The sequence below is a fragment of the Calliphora vicina genome, chromosome 4 (assembly GCF_958450345.1).
Source record: "Calliphora vicina chromosome 4, idCalVici1.1, whole genome shotgun sequence".
In the NCBI taxonomy this organism is placed as follows: domain Eukaryota; kingdom Metazoa; phylum Arthropoda; class Insecta; order Diptera; family Calliphoridae; genus Calliphora; species Calliphora vicina.
In genome coordinates, this window is record NC_088783.1 from 97,760,402 (window position 1) to 97,784,297 (window position 23,896).

Below are 23,896 nucleotides of genomic sequence, written 5' to 3' on the forward strand. Positions count from 1 at the left end.
GTTTATATTTTACAGTAAACCAATTTTATCGTAAGCGACACACATTGGTATAGAAAAAAAGAAGGAAATAAATCTGTAATTTCTAAATGGTTAGATTGGTTTGAATGAAATTTCACATGCGCAAAGAAGAAGTGTTGTCGAGTTTAAGTTTTGAACGTGGACCTCATGGGCCCACCAGGGGCCCTCAAAGTAGGACACCTCGGGTATGTTACATTTTTAAAACGATATTATTTCTTGGTTTGAGTTCCGATTTCAAAAACATTATACATGTAGAATCTTCTCATCGAGCACTACAAAAAACCTCGTCGTAGCTATCAATTATCTATTATAGCTTAGGAGATATTCGCGCATTCAAATATTTCCCGATTTTCTCCAGTTTTCCTTTATTGGACTAACAACACATGTATGTGTCAAATGGAAAAAGAACTGTTTAAAAATAATGACTAAGTCCAAAGTTATATGCATTCGAATTTAAAAAATTTTTAAAAAGCGATTTTTCGCTATTTTTTTGGGAAAAAACTTTTTTTCTTTCTAAGTTATCGCAAAAAATTTCTAAGAGGATGTATAAGGAATTTCTACTTTCTGAAAGCTATGTTTTGATAAAATATTTTAAAGGGAAACCAATTTCAAAATTGTTGTTACCGAGGGGAACAGGTCCTTTCAAAAAACACCTATTTTTTATGTAAAATAAAACTTTATGGCAAAAATTCTCAAATCGTGTATCCGATACCAAAATATAGTAACCGAATATAGGTGGCTCAATATGTTTCTAATTATTTTGTAAAGGGTCCCGATAACCCCTACCCTGGTATGGATATTATAGCCAAAAAACTAAAAATTAGCATTTTTGGAATTTTTCAACACTTTTTTGGGAATTGCGGGATTGCTGATAATAAATTTCAAAATTCGTTTTTATTTTTCCATTTTAAATAGAAACATTTTTTATCTATGCAAAAATCCAATAAAAAACATTTTTTGTCATATTTTTCTGTGAAGTATTCCAATTGTCAAAAGTTATAAATACTTTTGAGAAATAAACAAATAGCTTGAACGAAATTATATTATATCGCATCATACCATTTTTAATTCTATGTATAAATTTCAAAATAATCAAAAAAAACCTTCTCCTGTAAAATTTGTGTTTTGTCGCTTACGATAATTTGGCGCTAAGGGCTCGATTTTAGCAATATAAAACACTCGTCAAATTGTCTTCGACATAAGCACTACGTGCATCTTATTTAAAAACGCAACATATTCCTTCTACGAGGTAATATTTATTTACAATAAAAAGAGATCTTCGTCTCTAATTTAAACTTGAAATTTGTTTGTTTTATTTTTGTAACAATTTTGAAAAACTTGGATTGACGGTTGTAATTTTGAAGATATTTCGACAAAATGTGGTACATGCTTTTTGTTTTGTCCAAGGTTGAAATCGGCCCATACAAATATCCTCCGAAATATGACGGGAATAAATATTTAATTTATATACATAGGTTCGAGTATTTACACAAATCAAAGAAATCATGCTACAAAATTTTGTTTTGATCGGTCCATAATTTGCTCATATACTCTGTGTAGGGAATTTTATGGGCGGGCATGACCGACTATACTTTCATACTTTTTTTTATAAATGTTTCCACATTACCTTCTTCACCTCGGACTGCAAACTTCAATTTTATATCTGGGCAAAATTGTGCCATTCTAGCGGCAGCCTCTCCAGTCTGAATGGCCAGTTCATACGTAGGAGATAAACAAAGGACCTAATAAAATATTAAATAAATTTATATGAATATATGAACATTAGACAAATTATATTTTAAATAATATCAGTATTAACAAAATACAAGTGTTTGTACGTAGTCGATCAACTCAACGCAAAATTATTTATCTAAGTTATATTGGTTTTTGGGAGTAATTTTGTGATGTTTTATAATACTCCCTAGATGGCGTTACGATTATACACCTAAAACGACAAACCTATGGTTTTAAAATTCAATGGATGGTCAGCCTTATGTGGAGACAGAGCTGGAAATAGTGCAAATTTCCAGTTTCTTCTAATAGCTAGTGATAGTTCAACATTGAACATTTTATAAAAGAAATAGTGCTGTAAGAATTAAATATGAGAATTAGGTATTCCATTGCAACTTTACTCTTAATATTTTTTATAAAATTTTCTTCACTATTTGTTTCTAAAAGATTTATGCAAATAATTGTATCAAAATAGCAAACTCCTCTTTAATTTGATATTCATAACTGCATAATGAAGTAAGTAAAAATACAATGAAAAAAATAAATAAATAAATAAATACTTGAAATTTTAAAGTCCTTTAAAAGTGAAAAACTATCAGAATATTTAAAACTGAGTAATGCTTATATTTTATTCACTATTTCAAAACTAGTTACTAATTCTACATGAAATATAACAAAATCAAAGAAATAAATCAAACAGTTATAAAATAACACAAGAAAATATCATGGGGAGCTAATATAAATCATATACAGGATAGCTAATGAGGATATTAGTTGGGATTCAAGAAAACAAAGAATCTGCAGTGATGTTATCAACCACACTAAAATTCTCATGATAACCGTATCCAACCCTTAATGTTTGCCAGCTCAATATTGAATGAAAAACACTGCATTAGTGAAGCCTTTATGATATATTGCGCCATATCGAGTATTTATCAATAACAGTCTATTTTCAAAACCTAGCTCAATATAGTGCAACCATACGAAAGTATAGGCCTGACAACCAATGTCTAAATCCAGTTTACCATATTTGGTTGCAAACCCCAAATTTCATGCTAGCATAGTAGGCATTGAGTCTCCTTTTGAGACTCTCATGAGTGTTCCATTTCCAAGATGTTTTGTAATCTACCTAAATAACCAGGAGCTATGCCTCATCCGCTAATTTTAGCTCTACTTCTATTTTTACATTCTGCCCAAGAAGACAGATCAACTAACGCTAAATGCATGATATCACGATGTATTTACAGTATTGTTCGAAGCATAAGCAACTTTTCCTTATAGAATAATCAAAGTCATATGTATTATTTTTAAATGATTTATTAAATATAAAATATTTAATTTATAGTGTATTATGTATTATGTACCTACATTTTAATAATAAGAACAAAAGTTTAATTCCATTTCTTGGAAAACAATAACAAAACAAAATTAACTCAATATATTACTGTTCGAAACTTAAGCAACTTTCAGGACTTCGTATGATACCCTTTGTTTCTTATAACCTCCAAACATCGTTTTGGCATAGATTCTATAAGATTTGTTAATACTGTGGTTGGTATTGATTCCCACTCTGAAACGGCGAGTTCCGACCCTGCGCTTTAAAATGCCGAAAAGGTTCTCCTATGGGATTCAAGTCTGGAGATTGAGCTGTCCAATCCAAAACTTTTATCCCATTAGGTGATAACCAATCTTTAACCAACTTTGACGAGTGTTTGGGGTCATTATCATGCTGAAAATCTGATCGAAGTGGCATCTCACATTCGGAATATTGAAGCATGTGGTTGGCTAAAAAGTTCCTGTTAACAAAACGACCCATTTTTGTTTGTATTTCAACAATAGGACCAACTCCACTCGCTGAAAAACAAGTCCACACTATTACATTTCCATCCCCATGCTTTATTGTGCCTTTACAATAATGTGGATGTAATCGCTTCCCCTTCGGTATACGAACGTGGCTTACTCCATCTGAATTACACAAGTTAAAGTTAAACTCGTCGCTAAATAAAACTGTTTTCCACATTGTCAAAGTCCAAGCTTTTGCAAAATCCAACTTAAAATTTCATAAAGTAATGTTTCTTCATCAGTATGGGTTTCTTAGACGGCATAAAGATTCTCAAGTTATTTTCCAATCATCGCTTTCTCACAGTGCTGGAACTAATATTGAGTTTAAGCCCACGCACAACATCTTAAAAGGGGTTTAATTTAATTAAACGGACGATTTTCCTATCTGTTCGCGGTGAAGTTTTCCTAGGACGACCGTCGGTATTGTATTCCTATATTGTTCCAGTAGCATTATACTTTTTAACTAATCGCGAAACTATTGATATATTAATACTCAATTTGTTAGCAATAGGAATTTGGGATTTTCCATTATTAAAAAGTTTAATAATTTTTAGCTCAAAAGCTGTCCCGTAATGTGTACGGCCCATAGCTGCACTTCTAAATAATTAGTACTAAATGTATCTAAATAAAAATTTAAATTTTCTTTGTCGAAATAAAGGGACTTAATTTCGCCCCCTCAACAAAACAATAGTGTATAAGCATTTACACCATTATTTTTTTATTGCATCAAAAACATAACTGATTCTATATGTGGTCAAAATTTTGTGAAATTCTACTTCCATAAAGAGGGTCAAAAGATCAATTGAAATATTACTTTTGTTCTAGATGTCTACGACACAAAAATTTTAAAGTCAATTATTTCGAAATGGCAAAAAAATAATACACTATTGTTATATTAAGGGAACGAATTAATGTTTTAAAAATGTTTGTTTTTTTTGTTGTAAAAATCACAACAATAAAATAGTTGCTTAAGTTTCGAACATTAATATATAAAGTTAATTTTGTTTTTGTCTTTTTAATTAGTAGGATGGCATAATACCCGCTGATCTACAAAATAATATAGGTCTAGTCACTCCTTGGCTGATAACTATTTATCATACCTGTCTTGTATGGTCGTACATAACAAAACGGTGCACAGTGGTTCCGCCCATAGGCCAAAAATAAATAAAACGATCACAAAATATTTAGACAAAATGCAAAAAAATTGTCTCTTAAATATTCAATCTTTTTAATGGCAAACCGGTTTTTACTGGAAATCTAACGGGACTTTTTAAAAATAAAATTGAAAGCATGAGCAAATATTCATTTGCAAAGCGCAGCTGAACGCTGGAAGAATAATTCAAAGCAAAAGTGCACTTCAAAACGGTCTTGCAATTGATGTAGTCTACAAAATTAAATTATTTTCAATGGATTTTAAAGTTAAAGGTATTTATTTTATCTTTAGAAAATAATAAAAACTAACTTGTGTTGTAATTCTTGTGAAATTAATATTTTAGTTAACCTATATGTTTGTTACTTTTTTGTAAAACTTCATTCTGTTTACTTAACATTTTAGTTGTGTTCCCCCAAAATTCCCCCATAGGTTTCTTTTTCATTGTATTAATCTGATTCTTAAGATAATAAAAGTGCTGAAGTTAGTTGCGGAAATTTGCGGATGGGCGTGTAATCTGTAATATACTAACCCGCCCCACAGAGGTATGGCTTCATACATTTTTTTGCAAAAATTATAAGGAGTGGTGTAGAGCGCTGAAATTTGGCACAGATAATTATATGGAACAAACTAAGAAACAAATATAATTTTATTAAAATCGACCACGCCCAACGCCCACTGCCCATACAATCCAAATAGATTTGTTCGTATAAAATTTTTCCTATTCAAGTAAAAGTAGAAATTTGGTACATATATTTTCTGAAACAGAAGAAGAACGTATGCTAAGTTTTATTAAAATCGGCCATGCCCACCGCATACCGCCCATGCAATCCAAATGCAATACATTTTTGAGCAAAAATTATAAGGGGTGGTCGTAGAGCATTGAAATTTGGCACCGATAATTATATGGGGTAAATTAAAAAAAAATTAAATTTTATCAAAAAAGTCCACGCCCACTGCCCATACAATCCAAATTGATTTTTTCGCATAAAATTGTTTATATCCGAGCAAAGTCTAGAAATTTGGTACATACAATTATTGAAACCAAAAAGGAACGCATGTCGAGTTTCAATAAAATCGGTCACACCCACCGCCCACGAAACCCATACATAGATAAGAATTTTTTGGATATTTCGTTTATTATTCGACAAAAAATGTTAAGTTTTCATCCTGTTCCGAAAACTATTCTTTTTTTTAATCGAAACAAGACACTCCCACCTTTCATTTTATAAAAAAAGAGCTTGGGGGAAAGTGGGGCTACATTTTTTTTTCTCCATGGAAAATCAAAAATACAATAATAATTAGAGTCTTATAGATTTGGGCATATCTTCTTAACGGTTTATGGTTTCCCCATAATTTTTTTTTATTGATGTTGAAATGTTATATTTTTCAAATATGTTAAAGGTAAATTAAAAATAAATTAAATTCTGTAAATTCTGATCAGAATGGCAAGAGAGTAAGACGTGTTTCAAAGTAGTCGGCGGAAATTTCCTATTAAATCGATTGTTATATGTAAAAAAAAAAAAAAAAGAATAAATAATTAAAAAATGGCAAATAAATTAATATTTCAAGAAGGAAAATAAGTCAAAATATTAAAAAAAAAAAAATTCAAAATAAAAAAATATAAGCTGTGAAAGTGTAAAAAGAACTATAAAAAAAAACTTTCTCTGTTGGTAAACTGTTATTGCAGTATATAACTCTTAATTATATATACATACATATGTATATAAAAATTACAAAAGAAAACGAATAAGACAAAATGTAATTCTTTTATGATCTCCAATAAAAATACGCAGTGAAAGAATAAATATTAAAAAAAAAAAACAAAAAAAAAAATGTATTGCTGAATATCACTCTCAATTATGTAAATGATTATCTGTTGGTAATTTGTAAAGTGTTGTTCTTATTGCTCTTGGAATGATAAATAATAATAAAATATGTATATTGCTGAATGTAAACATTGAACTCAATCGATATTGCTGTTGTTAAATTAATAATTGCTGCTCTCATGTTTTAAGAAGAGACATTATAAACATAAAGTAAACCAAAAATTGTAACGGTTGTTATCATTCCTGTAATAAACATTTTTGAAACCTCTTATTACAAAACCAAAGCTACTGCAAAACAAACGTGAACACAAAAAAAAAAAAAAAAAAAAAACAATAATACTTTAAAATTTAAATTACATAATAAACTTCACGATGGCAATTATTTGTGTATATTGTCAATCCAATTGCCACAAGAACAATTTTGTAAGGTGTGAGAACTGTAAAAATGTATATGATTTTAAATGTGTGATGCGACTAACACCTAGTGTTACTAAGTCCATGTTGGAAGTTATAGTAAATGCTAAAGATGGAAAAGGTTACCTGTGTCATAATTGTTCAGTATCTAAATCTAAGGAGCCCAATATTAATGACCTTTTGGTTATGTTTGAAACTGGTATTAACAAATTATCTAAACAGATTGATGACTCTGGTGTTGAAATCAAATCCATGTCCACAAAAATGGAGCAATTTGAAACCCGTTTAAATGAAATTTCTTCTCAAATATCTAATGATTTTATTAATCAACTTTCTACTATTAAAAATGGTTTGGATGACTGTTTAAAGCAAGTAAATGATGTACGTGAGGACACAAATAATAGAATTGAACGATTACAGATAGAAAACAACAGTCTACGACGTGCGATAAATAGAAATGATTTGGTCATTAGTGGTCTTCCAATGAATTTAAATTCGAATGACATATTGAAATCTGTGATTAATATTGGTAAATATTATAATGTTGATCTGATTGAAAGAGACATATATAATTTTGTTTGGATCAAGAAACGTTTTGCAATATTAGTAAAATTTAACAGCACATGGAAACGGGATTTTATAATGCAAAAATATAGAAAAGACTACAAATTGTTCTTAAATAACATTTACACACATTGCGCTACCAGTTCGAGGCCTCAAAATAGTAGCTCGCCAATTGATACAAATTACATAAACATGGATGGTACAAAAGAACCAGAAATAGAGTCAAGGGTTTACATTAATGACCATGCTACCCAGATGGAATCAAAACTTCAATATTTATGCCGAAAACTTTTAAAGAATGGAAATATTAAGAAATATCGAATTATTTATGCTGATGATCCAAAAGCTGTCATAACTAAGAATGATGGTGTAGAAGAACATATGAATTTACTATTTTTAAACAACTTTTTTAAACTATTTTAATTTTTCATTTTTGTGTATAACAATATCCATAGTATATTTTTATAAAAAAAACGATATTTTAACTGCCGTATTACTTGAAGAACATTTTTTGTAAATTATATTTAAATAGAAATCTAATTATTTTTGTTATTTCTAAATTATTAATGAATTTGTATTTTTAAGTTATTTTTAATTATTAATGAATTTATATGTAGCTTTTATTTTTCCCCTATTTATATCAATTTACTTTATATTTCATTTAAATTATATATATAAATACATGAAAATTATAGTTTAAAAGAAAATTTTAACACAAACATATTGGAAGAACTTTTATTTTAATGTTGGATAATTTAGGTCCAGTTCTTAGCGAAAATACACTATTAAGATCAAAATTCTCGAATAATAATTTTAATGTAGCACATATAAACGCCCAAAGTTTATCACCTCGATGGAATGCCACTAAATTGGATGAGGTGAAACATATAATACAGACGTGGTTCGGAGACGTGGTTCCGGGATTATATTTTAGATAACGCAGTATCCATCGAGGGATACATGCTTTATAGGAATGATAGGGGTTGGAATCGTGGAGGGGGAGTGGGAATTTATATTTCTAAAAGACTTAAATCTAAATTTGTTCACAGTCATATGGATGAAGGAAATTGTGAGGCATTATTTATAGAAGTGGATTTAAGTGAATTTAAGAAAATATTGGTGGGTGTAATTTATCTCCCACAGGGTCATTTCTCCAGCTACGAGCATATTTGGGCAGATGTGACTGTTAGATATGAAAACGTCATTCTCATGGGCGACTTCAATACGAATCTATTCGTTAATGCATATATTGTGAGGAATTTTTGTAATTTAAACAACTTAGAAATTGTTCATAACAATTGTCCCACACATTTTAGTAATAATAGAGATACGTTGACACTTATCGACTTTTTTATAGTGTCGAATTCTAACCTTATTTTTAGTAAAGGACAATTTCAGGTTCCAGCACTAAATTCTAGCCATGCCCTTATCTACCTTTCTTTTATTATTCCGACTTTACGACAGTCTAATAATTTTACATATAGAGATTATAGAAGGTTGGACGTGGAAAGATGTTTAGAACACTTGCGGTTAATTGATTACTCTTGTTTGTATGAATCGTCAAATGCAGATTCTTTGGCAGAGATGTTGACATCTATTGTTTATAATACTTTCGACGAGTTTGTTCCAATTAGTACATTTAAAATGAGGTCTGACAATTGGCTAGATCATTGGGAAATTCGGTTATATAGACAGAAACGGGACTTTTCTTATCGAGCTTATGGAGAAAACAGATGTGACAGGACTTGGAGGGTTTATTGTTATTTCAGGAACAAGCTTAAGTCAGTTATAAGAAGGCATAGATCTAGAATGACTGCGAGAGTTTTTAAAAACTGTTCCCAATCACAAGTGTGGGCAAAATTAAGAGCATATGGCGCTGCGAATGACCCTTCAATGGTAAATAATGTTGATGTGGATGCGTTTAATAGTTTATCTATTTTACCACCTATTGTGAATGAGCCACAAATTTCTTTCAACAGTTCTCAGCTAGGACACTTTTCATTTAATTGTATTGATAAATCGGAGCTAACTTTTGTAATCAATACTATAAAATCCAACTCTGCTTGACCTGACGGTGTGCCAATTCGGTTCTTAAAGATTATTTATCCACTTATATCTCGTCATTTGTTGCACGTTATGAACGTCATTCTTACAACTTCATGTTTTCCAAAGGTATGGAAAACAGCGAGAGTCATACCTCTTCCAAAAGTTCGAAATGCATCTTCAGTATCAGACTACAGACCTATTAGTGTAATATCTGTATTTTCAAAAATTGTGGAGATCGTGATGAGGGATCAAATGACTTCGTACTTAGACCGTAACGGATTGATTTCCGATTTTCAGTCTGGCTACAGGAAGAAATATAGTACGACAACGTTGATGTTGGATGTTACAGAAAGTATAAGACAGAGCTTGGATAAAGGTGGAATTGCGGCTGTGGTGTTTTTAGACTTTGTTAAGTCCTTTGATGCAATTAGTCACAACGTTTTGATGGGTAAATTAAGTGATATTTATGGATTTACTTCATCTGCCATTAAATTAGCATATACCTTTTTATGTGCACGTTCTCAATTTGTAGGCTATAATGAATTATTTTCTGGTATTTTGCTGAGACACAGAGGTATTCCACAGGGTTCAATACTTGGCCCTCTGTTCTTTTCCCTGTACATGAATGATCTTTGTAGTCGTTGTCAGTTTGCAGCTGTTCATATTTATGCAGATGATGTGCAATTGTTAGGAGTTTCTCTTTCTAATGACATAACTGACTTTCAAATTCGGATGAACAACGATTTAAATAGTATTTCGAATTGGTCTACTGAGAATTTTCTGAGTCTCAATCCATGCAAGACAAGGGTTATGTTTTTTAAAACATCACCAATGAGACCTATACTAGAAATTTATGGTCAGCCCATCATAGTAGTTGATCATTATGGTATTCTTGGATTTCAAATTGATGACAAACTTAATTTTAACTACCACATTGACTACGTTATAAGACGTATTTCTATTGTTTTAAGAAGACTTTATTCGATTGGCGTTAAGTTACCATTTTACTTAAGAAAAAAATTAGGACTTTCGTTAATAATGCCATTATTTCTCTATGGGATAGAAGTCTATAATGGGACTTCTGCTGGTAATATGAATAGAATCAGACTATGTCTACACAGAATGGTTCGTTACATATTCAATTTAGGTTACAGAACACACGTGACACCGTATTTGGTTAGATTATTAGGAGTAGTTTTTGAGGACTTCATTCATTTCAGGTATCTTTTATTATTTTATAAGCTTTATAAGAATGGTGCTCCTCAATATCTCCTAAGAAGATTTAGCTTCATGAATTCTACTAGAATAAGAGGTTTGATAACTCCCAGATTTTCTACCTTATATATGCAACGCTCATTTGTTGTTCGAGTTGGTCGTTTATGGAATAATCATGTTCCCTACGATGAAAGGCATTTCTCTCATTCGTTAAACAGATTTAAGAAAATATTAATGGAGGTATTTTAATGTCTTTTACACATGTGTTATCAGAAAAATTATACCACTGAATTGCGTGAAAATATATGTAAATTTTTGCTTAACACCCTTGCATGGACTTTAGTTCAATTTTCTAAAAATAAAATAAATTTTTTCTTATAACTATAAGTGTACATTTCATCTATAAAGATTTCTCTACAAAATTGCATCATTTGATTGTTGAAATTAAGTGTTTGAAAAATTGACTTTTTGACATCAAAATCCCTCTGTGTACCGTCTTATTTTTGCATCGGTACATAAAAATCTGATCCATGGAGCTGAGGTAAGCAAGCATGTAGTAGTGTCAATAGGTGAATTATCGGAGGAAGCAGCTGAAGCGAAAAATAGGCATATAAAACAGTTTAGATTGCAACATACCCGAAAAATATCGTGCAATGCTACAAATACAGAACTTTTAAATAGCCTAAGTTAAGTTCAGATCCATTTATTTCTGGAGGACAAACTTACCAACAAAGAAAACAAGTAGTTTAAGTCAAGGAGTTTTAAATTTGATTAATATTTGATATATGTATATTAAAGACCTGCACAAGCTGCATTGTTTAACATGAAGACAATTGCCACATGATTTTTTGTCATGTCATGTTATGTTATTTTACCTACTTAACAGCAACACGCAAATGCAATGTATATCAAAACAAAAAACAAATGCAGCATCATTTTAACAACATCATAACACACACAACATTAAAAAAATTAACAGATGCATGGATGACATGGAAAATAATTTCAAATCATTTAAATCATGTATGAGGCATTTTTTGTATGAGATGATTTCAATTCATTTATAGTATAACAAATGCAACTGGCCAACGATTTGAAGAAAAAGTGTAGGGCATTTATTGCGTAACTTCACAGAATTTTTTTTCCTATTTTTTGTTTTCAAATAAAATCTAGGATGCTTGAACAAAATTATTTAAATTTTCTAGTATATTTTTATGTTATTCAAAAATGTTTGAAATTTTTCTTGGAAAATATTTAATTTTTTTATGATTTTCAGCTATACAATGAGAAAATATTTTTGAGAAATCAATTTTAATTATATTATTTACGTTTCAGACTTTTCGATACATTTAGAAATATTGGCCAATATTGGGATATTATACAAAAATATTTGAACTACATAATGCAATTTATTATAAAATAGCAACAAATTTGTGTAAAAAAGCAAAAATTTCCTTCATGTACAATTTTATAATATTTATGAACATGTTCTTATTCTGAATGAAAAAAGTTTGGAAAAAATTCATGTTCGATTAATAATATTTATTAAAAAATTCATTCCAATTATGAATTTCTTTTTCCTGTGTTACACTTTATTATTTATATTTTTTAAAAATCCTTATATTATTTGTTCTAAATATTTAAAAAAAAAAATATAATGCTAAATAATAATAGTTCTCAGATTTTCACAGTTCAGCAGTTGTGTACAATTTCATTCTGCTATGCAATTTTATTCTGCCTAATAATGCGACACTTCCCAGCAAAAAATAATGAAAGTGCATATTTACATATGACATTTTAATCACATCTAAAGTTGCAAATGAATCTTTTCTACCTCTGAAGATGTGATTTTAAATATGGGTATTTGACACTGAATTATAAATATTTCGTTGATGTAATTGTTTCCTACATTTTTTGAATTTTATAAAATTTATTAAAACCTGTAAAAATTAGTATACAAACAATTTTTACATTTTTAATCATTAAAATTAATCAACCATTGTTTCATAAATTTTATAACTACATTAAAATCAATTCATAAATGCTCAATTACATCACTTTTTTTCTATTATTTATATTTCCATCCAAGATGCCAAAAAATATAGGTATCCACTACCTACATTAAAATAACACCTTAAAATCGAAATTTAATCGCATCGAAAGCATCGAATTTATTAAGTCAAAAGTTGTCAGAAATGAACAACATCCCTCCAATGACAAGCTAATGTAAAATTCATAGCTTTTTCACCAAAATTGGAAGTACATCAAGCATGCTATTTGTTGTGAAAATTCTGCATCTTCTTCCTCACTTTTTATGCTGGGTTGTTAACATCAATTCAATTCAATCTACCACACATAACAACAGCATCATCAATAGTTATATACATGACATGGCACAACATGGTTTTCGCGGCGCGATGACATTGTACAACATGATGTGCGCGTCGACACAACAAAACAAAGCATCAAATTTTGAAGTAAGACATTTTTCTACAAAATGTTGTCTTGTGCAGGCCTTTAATGTATATTAATGTCTTATTTTACCTTACCTCATATTGCATTATATAACTTTGTATAACTTTTTAATTTAGTTTTTTTTGTCAGTGTATAATTCAAATGAATTAAAAAGGAATAAAAATTTACTTAAATTGTTTAAAACAAACGAATTTTCATACTGAAATATTTTATTTCAAAAATTCATAAAACAAATCTAAAAGCCAATCAACCCTTGAAAGATCAAAGGGCTACTGTGGTTACAGTTGTTAATATTTTTTCTTAAAAATTTGCAAACTTCAAGTTCTTCGGGCATACTATGAGGTGACAAATTTTGAAGACCCTAGCTTTTTTAGTTTTGGAGATATTGATTATTGACCGCTTGTTCATATAAGGGAAACCACTGTGCGGTGGACAGAATGCACTGTGACATTCATTCCGAAAGGAGGGTAGGCGTCACACACCAAAGCAAAAGATTTCAGACCAATAATCATTCATCATTCTTGCTGAAAACCCTTGAAAGAATCGTCGACATCCACATACGAGTGTTTGAAACACTCCTACATGAAGGGCAAATCTGTTGAGACAGCACTCCTTAGTGGGATATATTGAGTGGGATATCCCTTGAATTCGGTAATTTCTCATTAGTAGCCTTTCTGGATATAGAAGGAGCCTTCAATAATGTAGAATCTGCAACTATAGTTTCAGCTCTACATGATCTTGGTCTGGACCAATCAACTGTAAGGTTCATCACGAACCTTCTACGATATAGGATCATTCGTTCCGGTAAGGGAACGGCAGTGATCACGAGAATGGCCACTAGGGGTACGCCTCAGGGAGGCGTCTTATCACCACGTCTGTGGAATCTATATTGTCTGCTCAGGAAATTGGATCTCATGGGATACAAAACTGTCGCCTACGCGGATGACGTCGCAGTGGCAGTCTCTGGGATCCACTTGGGCACGATATCACAACGCCTGGAACATGCACTCAGTGTACTAAGTCGGTGGATTGGCTATGTGATACGGTCATTAAGCCGACACTATTCTAAGGAGTTTCAGTCTGGTGGAATGCACTATGCAAAGTCTCAATTCGCATGCTATTCGAGAAAATTTTAAGAAGAATGGCAATCCTGATAACATGAGCTCCCCGTGAATCTAATGGCAAGAAAAAAGGCATTTACCTCTGCCTTCAGGCTAAACGCGATTGGGGAGTGGAAACATGCTCCATACGGTCACGCCAGTATAATAGGTAGTATTCGGACTCTTCCGGATAATATCGATTACTGCATTTCTAGGCCCTTCATGGCGAGGAATTTCAGTGTCTCAATTCCGTATAATACGGAAGCAATGGACGGACCTTTACATGACACAATGGGTCTCTCAGTCTATACAGACGGTTCTATGAAGGGAGATCGAGTTGGCGCAGGTGTATATGACACTATGTTATCTTATAGACTTCCAAATGAATGTAGCATTATTCAGGGCGGCTAATTGGCTCAGTTATAACAAGTTATCAGGCAGGGATATTCGTATATATACTGACAGTCAGGCCGCAATAAAATATATTAGAATTAAATTTTTTGAAATGTTGAAACGGTAACCCCTGAAATCTTTCGTAATGACCTAAAATCAGAGACCGAAAATAACGAGTTCACTTTCATTTCAATGGTAAATTCTCATTCGCAGCCATTTAAAAATAATTTTTTGTGATATATCACTGATAGAGTGATTTATTTGAGAACATTTTAGGTTTGAGGTTGAGTGAAACAGAAAAGAAACAAACACAAATAATCTGGATGAGTGAGTTATAATTTATTTTTTTCGTAAAGGTCAGCTTGTGACTTTTATTTGCGAACATGAAAAATAAATCGCAAAAATGCATTTGATGCAAATCAACGCTTAAGTATATACAATTTATCAAATGATTAATAACAATTTAAAAAAAATACTTATCATATTATCTCCATAATTTGTTAAAATTTACTAATAATATGTTATTGTATGTAAATAAAAGCGAAAGTAACAGTTATTAAAAACAAGAACAAATGAATTGTTTATCTCACACCAAACCATTAAAAAACAACAAAAACGAATAAAGGTCATACCAAACCATTTAAATAAAAATCATTTTATAACTGTTATTTTCAGTGATTTATTTTTATCACAAAAATATAAATCACAATTTGGGTTTTTTGGTATATGAACGAGTTATTTTCGATCTCTGCCTAAAATACCACCAAAAATTTTTTTAGCTTGTTCGATTTTTTAGCCGACTTTCGATTTAATTTTGAGGTGCATTTACAAGGGGAAACATTCATTTTTTGTAAATTTTTTAAAAAATGGATCTATTAAGTTATTACTTTTGCAATTTAATTGAAAAGAATCGAAATGTGTACGTAATTGTCGTTCTAATGAGATATAAAAGACAAAAATTAGTTAAAAAATGTTAAAGTTATTAAAAAATCGCCAGGCCACTAGAACAAGAAATGTAGGAACAAAATTAACATATTTTGAGAAATATTAAAACAAAAGTTTATTCTTACTTAACATATATCCATATTTACTTGTATATGAGTTTTTATCTTCATATGATACAGTTAACCTATTCCAAAAAAATAGTTTTTTTAACTCCAATTTCAAATTGGAAATTGCAAAAGTAATTACTTAATAGCAAAATGCATTTTTCCCCTTGTAAATGCACCTCAAAACTAAATCGAAAGTCGGCACTGGTTGCCCTTCTTAGAACAAGCTAAACATTTTTTTGGTGGTATTTTAGGTCATTACGAAAGATTTCACGGGGTACCGTTTCAACATTTCAAAAAATTTAATTCTAAGGGACACTCTAGTGTATATACTAATTTAGTCCAGGAATGCCGGACATCCTTAAACAGGATGGCGAGACATTCAACTGTCGTACTCAAGTGGGAACGGGGACACGGATATACTACGGGCAACTGCGTTGCTGAAGATTTGGTGAAAAAAGGCGCCATGTTAACTGACGGAGATATAGATTTCCTATCTTTCTTTCTTTTTTTCATTTCTATCTGTCCCTCAATTTCAGACTTTCTACTTTCAGGTAACACAAAGGGACCTATAGCTTTGGACCTACGTGACCTGCTCTTCTTTTTCTTCACTTCGCGGCTTTAATTAGTTCCAGAAAATTAAATTAAACTGTTGTTGTTACTATTATACATAATATAATAAAAATTTAATATTTTATATTTAATAAATCTATTTTAAAAATAATAGATTATTATATATGGAAAAGTTGCTTAGGTTCGAACTATACTGTATAACATGTTCAATAGGGTGGCCCTTAATAAACGAAAGTTGGATTTTGGCCATTCTCACCCTCCAGTTTGGTGAACATTAGCAAAAAAATCATCCTGAAAAAATTTTAGGTAAATCGGTTGGGGTTAAGACGTGCCGCAAGCCCTCTGAAGTTTTGAGATGCATTTACAAGGGGAAAAAATGCATTTTTTCAGTTTTTGTAAAAATTTTGCCATTAAAAAATTACTTTTGTAATTTAATTTAAAAGAATCGAAATGTGTACGTAATTGTCGTTCTAATGAGACATAAAAAACAGAAATCGGTTAAAAAATGTTAAAGTTATTAAAAATTCGCCAGGCCATTAACGTGTCTCAGGCCACTAGAACATGAAATGTAGGAACAAAATTAACATATTTTGAGAAATATTAAAATAAAAGCTCATTTTTACTTAAAATATGTCCATATTTTTGTTAAATTTCATCAAAATCGGCCCAAAAATATACAACATTTCGAACATTTCAAAATCTTTCCAAGAGAAATTCCAAATATTGAAAAATTTGACCTTTGACCTTCACGATTTAAGGGTTAACGTTTTTTGATTTTAGTAAAAGTATAGTAGTAGTATATTTAGAATTATCTGGACTATAATATTCTAATTAAGTTTTGCTTAAAATTCATAAGAGTAAGAAAATAGAGCTCATTGGCCTAAAAATTGCCAAATAATTGGTTTTTCTCGAAAATTTCAAAATTTAAATCGCAGGTACGGAAAAACTATAAGAGATATTTTCATAATTTTTTCACGATTTAATTCCCTATTATACTCTTAATAAATCCCAATGAGATGATCAAAAAATTCTGAAATTTGTTTAACAAAATTTTTAAAAATTTGAAAATGGAGTTTTGAAACTGCCGTTAAAAAAATTAATTTTTTTTGTTCATACCTAAGAATAGGTTAATGGTATCCTACGAAGACAAAAACTCATATACAAGTAAATATGGACACATTTTAAGTAAAAATGAGCTTTTATTTTAATATTTATCAAAATATGTTAATTTTGTTCCAACATTTCTTGTTCTAGTGGCCTGAGACACGTTAATGGCCTGGCGAATTTTTAATAACTTTAAAATTTTTTAACCGATTTCTGTTTTTTTATGTCTCATTAGAACGACAATTACGTACACATTTCGATTCTTTTAAATTGAATTACAAAAGTAATTTTTTAATGGCAAAATTTTTACAAAAACTGAAAAAAATGAATTTTTTCCCCTTGTAAATGCATCTCAAAACTTCAGAGGGCTTGCGGCACGTCTTAACCCCAACCGATTTACCTAAATTTTTTTCAGGATGATTTTTTTACTAATGTTCACCAAACTGGGGGGTGAGAATGGCCAAAATCCAACTTTCGTTTATTAAGGGCCACCCTAATGTTCAACCGTATTTTTGAAAACATTAGAATCTTATGTTTGCATTTTTAAACAAATTCATTGGTAGTAATTTATGGGCGCCGTGAAATAAGACCATAGGTAATAAGACCATATGGGTCTATTGTTCAACGGAAATAAGACGATACGGCCTTATTTTCCATGGAAGAAGTGCAATAAAGCCATTATGGCATTATTGCACTATATATTTTTTTTGTTTTCTTAAACGATTTATTTTATTTGACAAAACAAGAAAGGAAAATAAACAAATGGGAATTTTTCAAAGTTTTTACAAAAAAAAAAAAATAAAACTTTCAATACAAGTTAAGTTTATTTGAGACTTTTAAATATTCATACATATTATAGGTATAATGGATCTGAATATAAGAAAACTTAAAATTATAATGTGTTGTTTTAATACAATATATTGTTTCACAGCAACAAACTTGTCCGGTTAAGAAAAAAATTTTTTTATAATAGAGTGTGGTGCTTGCTCTCGGCACAACATCTTTCATTACAAAAAAATGTTTTTTAATCATTTATTTACAAGAAAGGCTTTATTTAGCGAAGCCGCCTGCCGTGTTCCATGGAGGAGAAAGTCCCTAAGAGCGACACAGGCCGCCACATAGAAAAACTTTATTTATGCGCTCAGTAGCATGGCGAACAACTATTCGGTTTCGAAGAAAAAGATTTTTCTTATTGGCGGCCTGCGGCTTCAGCGGCTTCGCTGAATGAAGGCTTTCTTGAAAATGATTATGTAATTATAACAAGCTATTTTACACTGACATGGCTTTATTTCCACTTTGACCAATAATTGAATATGACTTTATTTCACTCCCTCAATGGTAATAAAGTCATATGGTCTTATTTCTCAACACAATTTGTAATAATGCCATATGGCCTTATTTAACGGCGCCAATTTATGTACATATAATTATAATGAGTGAAACGTTAACGATGCCTTAAATATTGTTGCTATCAAAAAGTTACTCGGCATGTACAAGAGGTAAAGAGATCTTCATCTCAACTTAATCATGAAATATTATTATACCTGAGGATAATCCAGTTTAGTATCCACTCTGCTTAACATTGCAAGAACAAAGGCGGCAGTTTTTCCAGTACCAGACTGACTTTGTGCTATCATATTTTGTGGAGGATCGGCTAATAGTATTGGCAAAGCATTTTCCTGAATTTTTGAAGGAGCATTGAAGCCCATGGCATAAATTCCTTTTAAAATCTCGGGCTTTCTGTAAATATTAAATTATTTTTTTTATCTATTTTTATACTAACGCATATTTTTACGCACAAATGTAGTTTTTCAAATGTTTTTACAGAATACAATGGCGATGTGGGATCCTGACGTTGAACCTCTAAATCCAGTTTAGACTCCACTAAACCTTTTCTTATGATTTTGAGCAAAAGACTTGTTTCCGCTGAACTGAAAATAAAAATAAATACAAATTTATAATACATATGTGTGTGTGTGTATGTCACATCTTGACACCTCCTTTATAACATTTTTTTCCAAGACAAGATAATGATGTCGAGCACTTTGTCAATCTTGAAAGGATTTCGCATCATTATCCCATCATGGAAATAATTTAGTTGATGTCACAAAGTATACAGAGATGTCAAATTTGCTATACATAACGCGAATATGGTAGACAAAGTAATGTAATCAAAACAAACAAATAAACAAAACGATGAAAAGGACAGTTTATAAAGAAAGAGACAAATAGAAAACGAGATTATTGAATAATATTCAAGAACTTATATTTTATTGATAAAATACTAAGAAAACTAGAGTTTAGTGTTAGGTTTTAGCCGAAACTGAAACCGCGGATTTTCATGAGAAAATAGAGATATTTAAAAAGAATCTAGAGAATATATTCCCGCAAAATATAAATTTTCTGGATTATTAGGTTCGATTCCGGCCTGAAAAAAGTTTCTGATGGTTTTTAAATATTACAAATAGAGAGATATTTGGAAATATGTAGTTTCAATATTTTCTTTAAATTACACTCTAATTTTTTACACTTTTACACAACAAAATTCCACAAAAAAATACAATTTTTTTTTGATTTTTTTGTTCTTGTTTTTGTTTTTGAAAGTGTAAAAAGTAACATTGAAGCATCCATTGAGTACATGTATTCTTAAGGAACATTTTGATTATTCTACTAAAGAAGTAGCGTTTAAAACATAGTAGTTCTATAAAAATTAATTATATGGTGAAAATGACAACGCCTGATTTACAAATTATATTTATAACTTACCTTACATCGGCTTCCTCTTCCTTTTTTTCATTTGAATCATCTTCTTTCTTCTCAATTTCCAAATTACTGACCTAAACATAAATAAAGTTAACACATTAATACAGTATCGGATATATTAAATTTATTATGAATTCCACAGAGTTTAGTTTTAAATAATATTCATTCTAAAACTTGTAAAACCTAAAAAGTGAGTTTTATTGGTTGAGAGTGATAAAATTCGGTTTCGAATTTCTTCTCAATTTCCAAATTACTGACCTAAACATAAATATACTAAAATGAGTTTTATTGGTAGAGAGTGATCGAATATTCGGTTTCTAATTTGTCAAAAAAAGGGTTCCGGCCAGTATTGTATTTTATGGTAAAATACAAATACACATACAAAAATTTTCAAAAATCTTTAATAGTTTATCCGTACCTGCGACTTAATTTTGAAGATTTCTGGAAAAATAGTCGATTGTTAGAAGGCGTTGTATTGAGGACGCCAATCTTGTTCGGCAGGTCGCCGTTGGAAGAGTTGCCAAGTGCTATTTTGAATACCGGCCGAACGAAGAAAGAGAAGCAAGGATAATCTCTAGATTATCTGGCTAAAATGGAGAAGAGAGATCCGGCATCGTTTACCTAAAAGGAGAAGTAGTTCCCTTAAGGTCCTCCTTAAAGAAGACAAAGCGGGAGTGTTCAGCACTACACATCAAAGGTACTGACGATCCCACCATCGGTGAAGACTGGGACTCCGGCCAGCGCTCTTAAAGGCTACCAAAAAGGAGACCATTAAGATAGCTAGATCCGAATGATCCTGATGGAAAAAGCTGAACCGATCTGTGACAATTGGATGATGGTAGGCTCAGCACCTTCAAAGGTGATGATTGGGCTAAGGGTGTCATGATTGTTAATTGAAGCAATAAGAATTCCTTCGAATTCTTACTTGGGAAACTTAGCCTCAATTGGCAAACCTAGTCCAAATTAGGGATCAATATAAATTAAAACCTAAATTTAACTTAAGTGAGTTACTTTGTTGCTCTAAAACCATTTTTGCAGATAAACAAAATAACAAAAACATGACTTTCACAAGTCATCCTCCGATGTCCTTGAGTGCCCTACAGAATCTGGTCGGTGTAATATGAAATCCTTACAAAATCGTCTGTACCAGTTTATACTCACATTATTATCCTTTTTGAGTATAAAATTTGGAATATGTTTTATTTAAAATTCACAACAGTACGAAGACAAAAACGCATATACAAGTAAATGTGTTTCTACATTTGTTATTCAAGTGTCCTGAGACACGTTAATGGCCTGGGAAATTTTTAATAACTTAAAAATTTGTGTCTTTTATATTTTTGATTCTTTTACATTCAAATACAAATCAAAAAATCAGAGCTGCTGCACCCACCAGTTAACGTTATCCTATCATCGTAATATTTCACAGAACGTGTTTCTACAATCCATAGAACAATTCTAGAAGGGGACGGTAAAAATCAGTAATTTAATTTTTTTGAAGCACTCTAATGTACAGGACTTTGCACAATATTTTGTGCAAATAAGTTAAAAATGCAGTTAACCTTAATGCACTTACCTGCTTATTGATGCTGGTAAGTGCATTTAAGTTTACTGCCAAAAAGAGCAGCTGATTTTTCCGTCTAAAAATAAGGAACATTTTTTTATTTATATTTTGATTAAATTATATACTAGGCAGCTAAATGAAATTTGTTTCATTAAAACCAGTTATAACTTCCAAAAGTATTATGCACTTATCTTAAATGTGCAGTTAAAAAAAATGCACTTAAATTAACGAATTTACATGGAGTTTGGTAAATGCAAAATGCTCTTAAGCGAAAGGCAGATAATTCAAAACTACTATATTTAATATTGTGTATATTTAGCACATTCCTTTTGAAATAAAATTCCTTTTAGATATTAGTTATACAATAAAAATAAATTAATAGATTTAAAAATTACACCAATGAATATTAAAAGTAGCATGAAATCAAAGCCCATTTATATTTAGAGTACCCTGTCACGTTTTTGTTTGATAATAATTTTGCTTCATTTTCGGATGCAAATTAGTGAATGGTAAATCGATTTTCAGGGCCTAAAAACGATTATTTCGTGATCGATTATATACTCCGATTTTTATGCTGAAATCGATTTTTGATAACGATTAATCGAAATAGAAATAAAATTCCGGAATTTTTAGTATTGTCTACGTTTTTTGCTTTCATTAAAATTTGCAATATATTAATCTTCAGCTAACATCGGAAAATATTCCCGGAGGACCTCATTTTTTAATGCGAAATTATTTCAACCTTAAGAAATTTTTATAAAAAGTGTTACGAAATTTTTTCCAGAAAATTGTTGTCAAATGTTTGCCGTTACGGTTTATAAAATGAGCACCTCAATATAAATGAGTTATAATACTCTTCAAAAATATCATTTTAATCCGTAATTATAGCGTATATGGGTCATTTGCTATAGTTTCCAAAAATGCAGGTCGATTATTAAAAAATCGATTATTGGGTTCGATTAATCGACTGTAAAAATCGAAATGAAAATGGTTGATCGAAAAGTCGAAAATCGATTATTAGCTTTTCATACCATTCACTAATGCAAATATTACGATGCTGAAAGCAAAGTAATCCTTTTGAGTACTTAAACATATCAGATGTAATTTTTTTTAACAAGTTCAATCAGAACTAGTTAAATTCTGATTCATAAGACGATGGACAAAACTTTCCACATATTCTATCAAGTGAAATTATCTTACCAATTTGGATACCTGGTCTTCTGCTTTTTTGGCCCAATCCATCGCAAAATTTATTAATTACTAAAATATTAAACAATGAAAACATAAAATATATTTCATATATCATCTATTCAAAGCTGGTCAACACGAATGTATATAATGGCTTTACATTATAATTCGTGCTTCACATAATGAATTACCTTAAAAAATTATTTAAACAACAATATCCTCACTTTCTCAAATGCAGTTCGATAAAATAATCACTCAAAAAATGCCACTGTTTGCAAAAAAAAAGTCAGAGACAGCATTGTTATATTTAGTAGTGTTAATATATTCTATAACAAAAGTAACTAACTGTTTTATGTCATACAATACCAAAACGCTGTCTACACGTAATATGCAACGTGCTCCATAAACACGTATTGTAAATAAACAACACATTTTTAGTTACGTTTACACATACAAGTAAATTGATGAAAGTTGAGAATACGTATTATCGAAAATGTCGAAAATTCATCGAAATTTCTACAAGTAGCTTGAACCTTTTATATCGCACACCCAGTTCAAAAGTGACAACTCAAAATTTTAATTTTTCAGAAATCGAAAATAAATATATACCAATTGAAACATAATGAAAGACATTGTTCACAGATTATTACAGATATGAAACAAATGACAGTTGTCAAATGGTTGAGATTTGAAGAGCGAGAGAAAAAAATACAATTTTCAATAGACAAATACTGTGAAATATATTTATTCTTTTTTTTTAAAACACAACCATTTTGACATTTTCTTTTGTTATTTTTCTATTGAAACCAGCTGATTCTCATATCTATATAATTTGTGACATTAGTGTTTTTTTTAGCAACAGTTAACAACAACAGAAT

General features: G+C 30.5%; 1 protein-coding gene across 2 annotated transcripts in view; it reads right to left on the bottom strand.

Moving 5' to 3' along the window:
- Positions 1-23,297, bottom strand: part of Dbp80 (putative ATP-dependent RNA helicase Dbp80) — a 110,279-nt gene extending 86,982 nt beyond the window's left edge. Inside the window, exons 1-6 of one of the 2 annotated variants that reach the window (XM_065506859.1) lie at positions 23,210-23,297; positions 23,031-23,090; positions 20,270-20,340; positions 19,303-19,434; positions 19,048-19,243; positions 1,646-1,760 (exon numbers count right to left, since the gene is read on the bottom strand). In XM_065506859.1, the coding sequence (XP_065362931.1) occupies positions 1,646-1,760; positions 19,048-19,243; positions 19,303-19,434; positions 20,270-20,340; positions 23,031-23,072 (556 nt within the window). In that variant the 5' untranslated portion in view covers positions 23,073-23,090; positions 23,210-23,297. Of the gene's footprint in view, positions 1-1,645; positions 1,761-19,047; positions 19,244-19,302; positions 19,435-20,269; positions 20,341-23,030; positions 23,147-23,209 lie in introns of those variants that run through there. The other variant, XM_065506858.1, reaches the window with a different exon arrangement.
- Positions 23,298-23,896: the final 599 nt, after the last annotated feature.